Here is a 13,458-nt window from a genome sequence, read left to right on the forward strand (position 1 = left end):
TTGCAAAGGGGTCTAGAACTCAGAGCGCTTGTAGTTCACTGACTCTCCTAATGGAAGTAATGGCTATTAAAAAGGCAGTTTTGTAGGTGAGATCTTTGAGACATGCTTTATGCATGGGCTTGAAAGGAGTCCCCATAAGTCTAGTCAACACCACGGTTAGGTCCCATCCAGAGCTGGGTTAGAAATGGGAGGGTGAATTCTTTTTACTCCCTCCACGAAAGCCTTAATAACTGCTATCTTCCACCATGACACCTTTTGTTGTGATGTAGTGTAGGCTGAAAGAGCAGCTAAGTGAACTTTTAGCGAGTTAAAGACTAGGCCTAAATCAAGTAAATGACAGGTACAAAACGATATGTCTAGGAGAGCAGTCAATGGGGTTGATGCTCTTAGATGTACCAGATAACAAAACGTTTCCACTTACTGAAATAGCAATATCATGTGTTAGGTTTTCTTGCCTCCCTGAGTATGTCATACATCTCTGAGGGAGTTGCAGGTGCCCGAACCCTATGACCTCAGGAGCCAAGCCGCTAAGTTCAATGTTTGCGGAAATGGGTGAAGTGTCTCCCCCTTGTCTTGCGACAACATGTTTTCCGGGGAAGGCAGTTTCACTGGAGGAGATAGAGACATCTCCATCAGATGAGCGAACCATGGTTGGCGGGCTCACATGGGAGCCACCAATATCATTATGACTGGTTCCTGGTGCATCTTGTGCACTATCTTGATGAGTAGGGGAGTTGGAGGAAAAGCGTAAACATATTTCCCTGACTATGTTATCCAGAGTCTGTTCCCCTTGGAACGGTTGTGGGGGTACCTGGAGGCGTAATCATGGCATTGAGCGTTCTCCAGAGTTGCAAACAAGTCAATCTCTGCGAAAACGTTGGAGACGCTGTCTTTTTGTTATCGCCATTCGTACTCCATGGGTAGTGGGAAATCTCTGATGAGTACGTCTGCCAGAAGATTGAGTTCCCCTGGAACATGTTGTGACAACAGGGGTTGTGTCTTTAGTGTGGGGAACTTGTGCGCCTATGTCACCGGGGTGTACATTCCCCATAGCAGGACATAGTTCTTGCCTAGCAGGGCCGGGGACAGACGACGCGGAGTGATAGTGCTCTGCTGAGAGGTCAATAACCTCCGAATCAGAAGCTAGTTCGTCACTCAACTCCTCGTCACAATCAGCGGTTGTGGCAGCGGGAGAACCAGACTCGGCCTGTGACAATCCGTAGGCCACCCACTGTTTAACACGGCGCGCTTTCCAAGTTTTCAGGCGTAGGAGCTTTCAAACCGCACAAACCGAATCGTCGGATTTAGGGGTAAACACTGTTTACACTTACAATGTTTATCCTTCCAGGGGACTTTGGCCCTGCAATCAGGACAAAACCTAAATGGAGTCCTCTCCATAGCTGAGGAAATAAACTGGGACGAATAGACCTAGGGAATAATGAGAGAGGAAAGGGAAAGGCATTCTCAGAAAGGGAAATGTCCACCCCGACCCCACTCTCCCTACTGTGTAGGCCGGTCAGAAGTCCCAGCCACGTGGTCGACAACAGCGACCGGACCCCGTCCGTTGAAGATCTGTGGACCGTCTGCGGCGGAGAACTGGAATAGCCATCGATGGAACAGACGGTAGGGTAATATCGATTACTTTATTATATATTACGACCAAAGGTCGAAGAGAACAAAAGCAATTTCTCTGGACGAGCTCCGCATAAGGCGGCCAGTATGCTGGGCAGAAAAAAAACAATCTGAGGGACCTTGACGCATGAGGGATTTTGGGTAAACTACACGTCACGTTAGGGATAGCGTTACAGGCACGCCCATGCCGACGTCCCCTTTCGATTCTCGAAAGACAAGATGCAATACGCTGCAGTGACCTCTGGATGTCGGACTAGAAGCATCAGCAACATCTGTTATATTTCATAAGGGCTCCTACACAACACAACTGTTTGTCTCTCCCAAGAGGTGAACATTTCTTACCCCATGCCTACCAATAGAGGATTGAAGAAGGACGGTGTTAGCGCCCCTGTTATTCAACCTCTATGTGGCCGACAAGGGGTAGAAGTTAGGTGCAAGTCTGATTTTTCTGCCACAGATTGGTGGGGTAGTGGTGCTGTGGATTACCTACGCGGATGACATGGTTTTACTTGACCACACCCCCACCTGGCCTGCAAAGAGCCATTGACACCATGGCTCAGTTTGCAGAAACAAACCGTTTAAAGATACATTATTCTAAGACCAAGGTCATGCATATTTGGGGTAAAGGCCGTCATATTACCAGGTTAGGCTGGCATATTAGCGGGACCAAACTGGAGGTAATTAATACATATGTTTGCCTTGGCTTACCTTTTTACAGTGTCCCCTCATCCTCCCAATACTATACCTATATTAAAGCTAAAGCTATACGATGATGGGGATTCATTAAAAGCGCCAGAGGAGACTGCAGAGGGACTATTGGAAGTGTATACTAAATCAATTGTCCCATGTATTTTATACAGGCTATAAACCATCCCAGAAAAGCATGTGGGCTGTCTAGACAAACTAAAAGGAAAATTACTCAGGTCACTCTAGGGCCTACCGACGTCAGTTCCTTTTGCTGCCATGATAATCAGTGGCAGATTTAAGGAAAAGGGCCCAGTGGGCAGCACCTGACAAAGGGCCCTAGATGGGCTGGTCATGGATGAAGAGCTTATGGTGGGCGGAGTTAATTGCGGTCATAAGTGCACAATCGCGAACCTTTGAGACAAAAGCTTTTTTATTTAAAGTTGTCTTTATTACAGTTACCTGTGTTTAGGGGTCTGACTAATTGGAAACAGCTAGGCCTCCTCAGGAGGCTTTGTTATCAATGGTAACATTGGATGATCAAGCCTGAAGCTAATGTTGTAAACAAAGATGTTTCAAGGCTAAGAGCAATAGAGAATTACTTACAGCTTATCAGGACCACACAATCTCTTAGAAAAATGGCTCTAAGAAGGCTAGTTGGATCCAATGTTTGATGGCTAACGCACATTAGTATGTGGCTGGGCAAGTTTTAAAAAGAAGAAAAATGGGGGTCTCATTAACTTGGGCAATGGGAAGAGGTCACAGGATGCGACAAAGTACATTTTCTAGGTTTAAAAGTTTTGCATGTTTTATACTTTGCTGCCATTATAAGAAACTGGGCTATTTTCCAGGTGTTTGTGATTAATCTTCTAAGGGGCTGAGAGGCAAAGTTTGCGGGGGGGTGAGTAAAATACCTTCTCTCCTACACCACCCAACCCTCTGCTGGTTGGGCTCCTCCAGTAAAAAAGTCAATTTCCAGCAGTTGGCATTTGTCTATTTTAAAAGCAGCATTCTGGGATTAAGGCCCCTACATTTGGAAAGGTACTGTAGGAGTCAGACACATTGAAGTATGAGGCCTCTTTTTCTCAGTTTGGGTATTGGCTGCCCCTGCAGCAAAGGACTGGCCTGCTGACCCCATATTATGATACATCTTGTTTCTGCTAACAGTGTTATGTATAGTCCCCGGCAGAAGATGTGTAGGGAACCATTTCCACATGATGGTTGCACCTCCTGCTTAGAGTGTAAAGAGGTTAGAGGCACCCTTGGGGGGCACACATTATATCGGAGATAAAGATAAGGTTAACAGCCGCCAATTATCATGAGACAGCGAGCCAGCATGGAGCTGAAACACTGAATGCCCGCTGAATAGCAATCAATCCATCTTTGTAAGCAAGTGGCTGACGTGGAGAAACCAGCGTTGAAAGTTAACTAGGTGATAACACTTTTGGTTTTTCCCAATGGAAATGACAGCCAGACGGGCTCAAGCCAACACAGCTTGTAAGGCGAGTGCTGCAAAGCGTAGACTGTAAGCCCCTGGGCATATTTGATATATAAAGGAATATATTGTTGTGTTTTTAGACTGATGACTGGCAATGTGGAGGCAGTTGCTGCGGGATCCCTGAGTCTTGAGGCCCCTTTCATTTGAAAAGATTCAAAGGCCCTGACACCGTCCCTGGTTATGTGCGTGAAAAGGAGGTTGCAGTTGGGCGAAAGGGCAGGGTAAGGATCTACAGGACTGTGGCCAATCTCTGTCTGTCTCTCATCTCTCTCTCAAGACCCAACACAACATTATGTTGTATGCTTTAGTATACTTCTTCCCCTTCTCTTTACTTCTCATACTACTCTTTTCTTCACCTACGGTGCTTTCAAACGTTCTAACACTGACATCAAGCACTATGAAAACAGAAAACATACCATACCATTTTCTTACATAGCAGTGCCTCTAGGAGCATGTAAGTGTTAAGTAAAAAACGTGACCCCTCTCAAGCCCTACCAGATATTCAGCAACAGCCGTCTTTGTGGAAACTGGTGGTCTCTCTCATAGGTCACGAATGCTGCCCCTAGACCCCACCAACTTTTACTTTGGGCTATTAGGTGGCGCTTGTGCCACATAATAAGTCGAGACTATTGCATTCGATTACAGCTAGGGAGAAATGGCATGTGAGGAGGGATACAAAGCTTCTGGGGCTGTCTGGTTATTTGCCCACCCTTTGACTGCCCATGGCCATGCTGATCCCTGTGGCCATTCCCACCCAGTCCTTGCCCCTCCCCGCCTAGAACACCTCCTCAATGGAACTCTTTGAGCTCTGTTCTCAAGCCTTACCATCAAACTTTGCACTCAAAGTGCCTGCCAGTGTTTTCTTCAAAGCAGTCTTCTGAGAGTTAATGACATAATTGGTGCTGCAAATGGGCTACTGTTGTAAAATAAATGTCTTAACCGGATCTGCCTTCAGCCGCTCGATTTATAAGCACTCTGTGTGTCCTTCAATGAAGTCTTGAAAAAAAAACAAGCATTGGCAAAGCCAACAGTTTGGGCTTGTTAATAAGTATTAGGCATTTGCCATGCACTGCTATTAGATAACCAGGTACTCGCACCATTTTGCAGGTGCTGCCATCGACATCCAGTTAATACCACTACAGCAGTTCCTGCAAATGCCTTTTCCATGAGTACAAACAAGCCAGAAAAAACTGTTGCCATTGCCGATGCTTGTTAAGACTGGCAGGCCACGCACTGTTAGACTCTATTGTAGACTGTGGAACTCTTTGCTGAATGCATTAGAACGGAAATCTGTTCTTGTTGATATTCCAGGGTGTGTTTTGCTGCTGCATGTTGCTGAACGCTTTAATAGGTGAGTGAATGACAGCAAAGCTGGGCTTTAATGCGCATATGCAGAATAGCCTGTCTTTGCCAAATCGTGGGTATGAAAAGTCTGGAACAACTCTTTCAGCTAATATAATATAAATGATAACATGCTTGAATAATTAGAGTCAAAGCAATAACTTTCTAATAGCCTGAGCTTTCAAAGTGTCCTTATGTTGTTATGCCAATGAACTGGGATGAGATGGGGGAGAAGTGGTATACTTAACCAAACGGGCAGAGTATGGTGAAGGTGCAGAGTCTGGCAAAGGGGTTGTTTAAAGTTGGGTGGATGCATGCACTTAGTTGGGTCTAGGGCAGTAGAAATCCTACATATGCCAATGATCATGGGATAATGCTGGGGGTGCCCAACTGGCCTGGTATGTACCTCGACGGGGTATGAGGGTGATGTCAGGCCCACTGGATTGCAGGACAGGAATCTGGGACTCTTTTCACACCTAGATCTCTACTACAAAGAAGAGCCACTGGGTTGATGGCGCCAGTGACGCTGATGCCTGCCGCCCGTGGGCCCTGAAGCGTGGTGAAATACAGCATTGTGGCAAGAGCCATGCTGACACTGTCATGGTGATATTTAAGAACAGTAAGATCTTGCCCTGATAGTTGCACGAAACAGCCAGCTGTGAAGGGGCTCTGCTTGGGGGATCGGCTGGGCAGGGCATTCTCTCTCCAACTCTTGGCAACCCCTGTGCTACTAAAAGTGACTGTCCAGTGTCCTTGCCCCTCCTGCTCTGCCGCACTGCTGCTACCCTGTTGCACTTTCTTCATCTTTTTGAGGGTCACTTACTCCATCGAGGTCCATGCTAGGCGTGTTCCTGACCAGGCCTGGGGTAGTCTTACCACAGTTTGATGGAGAGTCTCACACAAGGCTCCTAGTGGGTGAGTAGGCTTTGACAGTACCCTGGCGGGTGCTCCTTCTCCCAGCACATACAGTGAACTTGCAGTGTTGGTTTTAGCAGGGCTATGTGCAGCTTGGGATCAGCAGAGCATTCTTCTGATTACTAGCAGCGCTGTAGCTGCAACCATGTGCTGTAACCATATACTACTTCCTCCACAACGTTTCTTTCGATACACTTCCTACCATACTTGAGACTCTGATCTGCTACCCACCGCCTCCCCCCCCCATGCTGTCAACTGCCCACCAGTCCATTTCAGCTCCGCGTTCCTTTTTTCTCTGCTTCCCTCATTGTATTCTTCCCCCTATGATTGTGAAGCGCTCCATTGCTTCCCGAAGCTAGGGCAGCGCTCAATAAATACCCTAATAAAGATAATAACTGCTCAGGCATCGTGGAACGATAGCACAGGCATGCAGAGTGAGCTGATGCTGCAAGGGTTGGTTCAGGTTGAAAACTTGCAAGTTGGCATACATGTACCAGAACACCCTGGTTATTGGTCCGGGGTTTGGGCCAGTACACCAACTGGCCATGAAATCACGCTGGTCTGCCCTTTTTTGAGAGTAGTGTTTAAGTGGGTAAAGCTTACAATAGGGGGCATGCAGGGTAGTTGGTCCTTGACGGGTGTCAGAGGTAAAATGTTTGCTGCTGTGCAATCTTGGTGGATATTGAAGACCCTCGTGATGCACACGAGACAAGAGTTTCACGGAATGTATTAACAGGGTGCATTAGGTATTTTCAGCATGGGTGCAAAGGTTCGATTTTCTCTAATTCCCATACCCCACCCTAGATGTAAAAAAGCAAAGGGGAAAAGAAGGAGACTCTAACCCAGTGGTCTCTGTGGGGCTGCCCCCACTAGGGGGGCCCCCAGAGGATGTCCAGGGGGAGTTCAGTGACTGCTTTTAATATCAAATATAAGCAGATATATCATGGGGGCGAGATGGTATAATGCATTTATAATTTTAAAACAGACCACTGCTAATCCCTCAACAGGACAACATAATGTATTTTACAGCACCTTTTTTCAGGAGGATTTTAAGGCAGCTCTAAATTCATCCCATCTCTGCAACACTCAATCAAGCTGGTGAGCTGCCTTTGCAGCTTCCTGCTCTCTGTCACTCAGTTTTTTCGAGGAACCCGGCTACCAATATGGATACCTGATACTGCTCTAAATCACTGCATTGCAGCTGTGCTCTCACGTCCACTGAGAGGCTGGGGAGGGGTGCAGCAGGGCACAGGGGCCTGCTCGCCGTTTTTCTGCCCGCCTCTGATGAGAATGGAACTTGGTACAACCTCTCTATACACCACCAGAAAATGTACCTGTAGCAAGTTATTCCTAAAAATAAACTAATCTAGTGTTGCAGCTGATTTTCCGGACACATTCTCGACGTCTGATGCTCAACAACACTATTGGTGCGTGACAAATTGGTTGATTCTGTGCAAGTCCATTTGGATCACATTTTATTGCCCCAGAAGCACAAGATCAAGACTCAAGAATGGGATAGAGGGAGATCCATAGAGACTCTTGACAAAAAGAGACGCTACGAGGAGTATGTTAAGCAAAGCTTTGAATATCTTAAGCCTTGCAGATACTTGATTAAAGTATGTACATATACCCACCATGACACACGGAAGGAGAGCACCTAAGGAAACAACCAGATATGCCCAACCAAGAGCCAAACCAACAGGCAAGGACAGGAAACTGAGCACCAACATACTTGCATCTGCACGTGTAAAACAACACATATTAGCCTTGATAAAGACCCAGCGGTGTCGAAACATGTGTCGGCTGACAAAAACAATAATTTATGATAATAAAACTTAACTAACCAATGGAAAACGCAATATCAAGCCTCATTACTGGTCTAAAGCGCAAGATAACCGGACCAAAACACAGTCAGAATACACACTAAGATGTTTCATCATGTATCTGCGCTTAAACATACTGTCGGTCAGAGCACATTGGCGCGCGGCAGAATATTCCTCGTGAGAGAAGAGGATGTTGCTTGTGTGCTAAATCCATAGAAACCAGTAGGCACATCTTGAATGCCTGTGAGGAGACAACTGATTTTTATCTTAAAAGATATGAGCGCTTTTGCACATTGATTACTTTTATAGTCCAAAGTTTTTCCTATTTAATGTGCAGTCTGTTTTTTCATTTATCGCTGTGATATCTATACAAAAGACAATTTTATTAGCCATGACCATTAATTGAAAAGATATATGTATATATTGTACTTTATGAATTTTTCACTACTGTTACTTGTGTTTGTGTTTTATGATGTATTTTTGAACATCCATTTATTAAAATTGTGGTTTATTTTCAATTCTGTTTTCCTCAATGAAAATAGCTATAAATATATTGCTAATATATTTACATTTTGTTTCAGTGCACATTTTCTCATCATGGTTAAATGTAGTATCGCTTGAAATGTTTAAATTAATGTTTTGGTTTATTGATTTAATATTATATAGTATGAGTTTTGAGTAATTCCAATGGAATAATGTGTGTGATATATTTTGGATATGTGTGTCACGGCTCTGTCTCTGTGGAAGTTTGGCACCGTAGGAGAAGCGGCCATTGTGATGTGCCACAGCATTTTACTAGAACATTGTTAATGTTCTAGTCCTTATCCAATATGGTGTCTTCCAGTATCAGATAATTACCAATCAGGTTTTCAACGCTGTGCGTTGCAACCCTACTGCTTCCCCTCCCGGGTAAGACGCTGTGCTTTCCTTGTCCACACTTTTGCTCCCACAAAGCTGTCTCCCTTTGCCTTCCTGCTCCTGATTACAGGTGTCCTTTTTCGGTAACTGCTTGCATCCAACTGCCTTTTGATTTTTTTCTGCGTTCATCTATTTTATTGCTGCTCTTCTTGCTTCCTTCGTTTCACTGCAGCCTTTTCTCTTGTCAGTTTGCCCTCCCCATTCTATCCTTGGCTATTCTTCCTGGACCATTTGTTCTGGAGCCTTCACATCGCTCGTATTTGCTGTTTTCATCATTTACGCTACAACAGTAAATGCTATACAGTTACTAGCTTATTCAGTATTGGAACACAAGCCGGACCAGGATCAACATTTCGACCTTAGGGGTTTTCTGCCATATCTTGGCTTTTCCCCCCATTAGGCTGTCCCTGTGGGGGTACATTCCATCTGTCCTGTACCAAATCAGGTGGGTATTGTGGCCTCTAACAGAGACAGACCATTTCTGTTGGAGGGTCACCGGACATCCAAGAACAAGCCACAAGAAAGATCACATCGAAGGGGGACCTCGGAAACCTCCGTAAAGGATCCAGGTGAGCAGAGTGACGTAGTTTGTGAAAATATGGCTCTTGCAAATGGGCATCTGTTGTGTACAGTGACACTCCAGGCACTAAATACTATTTGTTCCATCAGTCATCAATGCCTGGGGGTTCTGATACAGCCAAAGCCAATAAATCAGCTTGGTCGTTGAAATAGTTGATGCCGCCAGCACCCACGTAAACGGGGTCGACGTGTCCTCAGGGTCATCGTGCTCCTCGGCTCTGAAAATGGAGTGCATGGAGTTGAAGAAATCCAATCTCAACAGTGGCACAAAGGAACCATCGCTGACTGTCTGCGCCGAAGGCTTGAGGATAGACTTCGAAGCCATCGATGCTGAGGGTACTTTCGGCTGTCGACGCCGACGATGTCGACGGAGTGGCTGGCTTGGGGTTGGGAGCACCGAGCACCACTTTACATGACAAAGCCTGCTGGTCGGGGGCCGGAGCCGCACCCATAGCCGCTTGCATCTTAAACAATTGTAACAGAGTTCTTAAAACTCTCCTACTTCTTCCGAGTCGTCGGCCCCACTGAGGGCTTACCTGGTTCCAACGAGGAGCTTGACTTGTGTCGGTGGCAGTGCCGCTTCTTCTTCCGCGAGGAAGACGAGTAATGGCTCCTGGAATGGGACCGCTTCTTGGTCTTCTTACGATGTCGGTCCTTCCCCTTGGAAGGGGTGGGCTCCTCAGTCTCGGCCTCTGTTAGGGAGAATTCTCTGTTTAGGCTGAATTTCCTAACCTAGTGAGTCCCCCAGCAGCTTTGCTGGATTTTTGGGGTTTATTTCTTTCTCCTGCCAATTTACCCTCACTCTTGGGCATGATTTGAGTGTGTTTCTTTGAATCTAGATGTGGTTAATGGGCTATGGGGTCTTTTACCCCATAGGGCTTCATGTGTTTTTGTGGTGTGTGTTACACAGCACCCTCATTGCAGTAACACAGGGGTGTCATAGTGACCCCCCCCAGTATAGACTCCATACCCTGGGACTGACTACTGTCTCCCAGGGCATGTAAAGTCACCATTGACTTTACTAGTCTTAAATTCTGAACAGAACCAGTACAAACCATCATATTGTGGACGTTGCCCCGGGGTCTGTTAGTCGAGGGGGCACGTCTCCGTCCCCCCTGATCGAGTTTTGGCTGGTGGCAGTGGATACTACTTTTTATATTCAACCGCGAATATTTTCCTATGGGATTTCCCATTGTTCTAGGCTACTATCTTTATTTATTTACGGTAGCCTCGAACATACCGCCGGTTTATTTAATTAATATTAATTCTCCGGTTGGTATTTTTTGCCAAAACTTGATTCTAAAATGGCGTTTGTGTTCTCTTCTGTGACTCCAACCCAAGTCGAGCCCTTTGTTCCACTTTTTGGCAGGCTTCTCCACAGAAGCCCTCCAAAGTGGTGCCACTCTGTCTGGGGTACTTAGGAGGGGTGGAGGGGGATTTAGGCACCCTGGACTAAGTTGCCTAGGCAACTCAAGTCGCACTCCGTCCTGATTGGCCCAAGTGGTGAGCCGGCCGGCTCACCACTTAGCATGTTTGAGTGACAGCTAGGCTGAGTGAATGGGGGTTTTCTGCATAAAAGCAGGGCTTTGGGGACTGGAACTTCAGAAGTCGCCACAGGACCTAAGAATCCGACGAGGGAGAAGCTGAGCCGACCTGCCACAACGACACCACTGGTGGAGCCCTGCTGGACCGTCTCACCACTTTTCCCAACGACAGAGGAGATCTCCCGCCGGAGAGTCTTCTTCCTTTGACTGGTGGGGATAACCAGTTTCACCGTCTTTTCGCCTTCCCGACGTACCTCGTGGCCGCCTTGCCTGTGCCAAGCACCCCGGCAACCGCTATACCACGTTTTACCACGACCGCGAAAAAAAGGTACCACCTTTAACCGGAAAACTCCGCGGCTGGTTTCTTCCCTGGCAGTGCAATGACCTTCATCTTTCCTCCAAGTCGAGATCTTCTCTTCCCCTGGACGACGACGCGACTTGCACCAACTGCCAGGAACAACTGCCACCGCTGGAGGATCCTTCCCACTTAAGGTACCGTGTCCCGCCTGGCTTCCCTTGCCACTGACTGTACGGGGTAGATTTAGCCCCCGGCTTTCGAACCTGGGTTGGCCTGGGATACCCTGGCTACACTTTCCTGAGTCTCTCTAAACTCTTTTTGAACTCTCTGCAAGACTTTCTAAGCCTAGAGTAACTGTGATCTTGGGCACATTTGTGCTCTGCTCTCTCTAAGAGTGGGCCCAGCCTTTGGACTTTGGCTCACCAGTGACTTTTGCTCTTCTGCCTTGCTAACAGTGTTCCTGAATCTTAGAGTGGTGTACCTTTCCATATTCTGTCTTTTTCCCTCCCTTTTTCACAAACTTATTGGAGTGCCATCTAGTTAAGCGCTCACCTCTGTATGAAAATAAGTGGTGTTTTACTAAGACTTATCTGATAAGGAAAAAGGGGTGTATATATTACAATAGTAACTGTGTTTAGAATATTTTACAACAAGCGTGCTGGAGTGTTTTAAATAGTGTGTTTTTAAATAAATAATTATATACTTTGATACCAAAGCTCTGGTCAGTGTTTGCTTGTATTGGTGTGTCTGAGTGCCTATTGTGTATACTTTGCATACTCCCTAACTCTTCTTGAGAGAAGTCTGATTGCTCAGTCACAGCTACCACACCTGTAGTCCTAAATCTTTTGCAGTGTTCCCTAAGGGAACTGCACAGGTTTCTGCCTAACAGCCTCCGAGGACCGGATAAGTGACCTTGCCAGAGACTTGGTGACAGGTCGTCCCAAAGCCAGCTTCCCAGCTCTCTCACGCCGGTATTTCGGCTGCATCTTTGCGCACAAGGAGCAGGCCTCCGTGTCCTCACTAGCACCCAGACACCCCAGGCAGACGTCATGGGGATCGGTCAAAGACAATCGTGGCATCGCTTGAAGCCCGAAACCCCGTGGGACGACACTGCATCAAGGTTTTGAAGCAAAAACGTACAGAAGTACAGTAAGAAAGTCGAGTAAACTCGAGTCGTGTTCCCTATGCAGTGTGCGAGCGCTCAAAAAAGGAACTGAGTGGGGGGCATAGTGGCGCAGCATTTGTACGACGCCTGACGTCACATCCAGAGCCAACTATCGAGAGCCTTAAAGACAGATCGACGATTGGCGGCAGAGAGTCGAGGTCCACTATGCCCCCTGGGAAAGCTTCCGAGCAGCGAGGCTGAAGATGAACACCTAACATGATGGGGAATCTGCGGGACAAAAGCAATCCATTGAAACAGCAATTGGGGTGAGCAGGTCTTTTCTCTCACAACCTCACTTATATCTGCTTTAAGGTGATCTCATCATGTTTTTATGTTCACTTTGTGAGATGTTCTTTTTGAAGAATTGTACTTACCAACCAGTGTGGATGGCACAAAGAGAGGGTGAGGAGTCGAAAGTGTGGATTTGTTGTAACTGTAATGTTTTTCTTTTCCGACAATTTAATTGAAAAAAGGTTGATAACAAAACATAGCAACTATAAAGAAAGTTTGACTTAATTATTATTACCTTGGCAGCATTCTGTCAGGGAACCTGTGGGCTTGAATATGTCCAGCTATTCCTGGCTTTTTGGCTTGTTCAAACAAACTGATAAGGTTGTGTGAATACAGCTGAAATGTTTTTCCTGTTAAATAAAACACAATTATTATACAATCGCCTGGTGCCTTTGACATAACATTTTTTATGAGTGCTATCACTTTATAATCACCACATTAACGTAGGAACTGGAACAAACTAAAGCGAAGGTCATTTAACTAGTAATAAAAAGAGCACGATTTAAATGAAATGAAAATCAAGTGCTGCATTCATAAGGAATAGGTGAGACAGATTAGTCATCTTTCACCATAATTTCCACAATATCCATCAACCACTTCAAATAAAAAATGTGAGCGTATGCCTAAATCCTTGTAGCAGATAACAAACCATACCCACAGCGGTGGTGGAGAAAGCATAAGAAACCCAATGGAAGTGTTAATTAGAAATGGTGTAGTTCAGACAACAATGCCACCCATGCCTTTATACTGAGTTATCTGCATTTCAACAA

General features: G+C 46.0%; 1 protein-coding gene across 1 annotated transcript in view; it reads right to left on the bottom strand.

Annotated features, from left to right (window-relative positions):
• MAP4K5 (mitogen-activated protein kinase kinase kinase kinase 5) overlaps positions 1 to 13,458 on the bottom strand; it is a 1,870,683-nt gene that overhangs the window by 486,679 nt on the left and 1,370,546 nt on the right. Inside the window, exon 25 of the mRNA XM_069638985.1 lies at positions 12,924 to 13,038. Coding sequence (XP_069495086.1) covers positions 12,924 to 13,038 — 115 coding nt within the window. The remainder of the gene's footprint in view (positions 1 to 12,923; positions 13,039 to 13,458) is intronic.

The sequence above is a fragment of the Ambystoma mexicanum genome, chromosome 14 (assembly GCF_040938575.1).
Source record: "Ambystoma mexicanum isolate Mex_15411 chromosome 14, UKY_AmexF1_1, whole genome shotgun sequence".
Classification (NCBI taxonomy): domain Eukaryota; kingdom Metazoa; phylum Chordata; class Amphibia; order Caudata; family Ambystomatidae; genus Ambystoma; species Ambystoma mexicanum.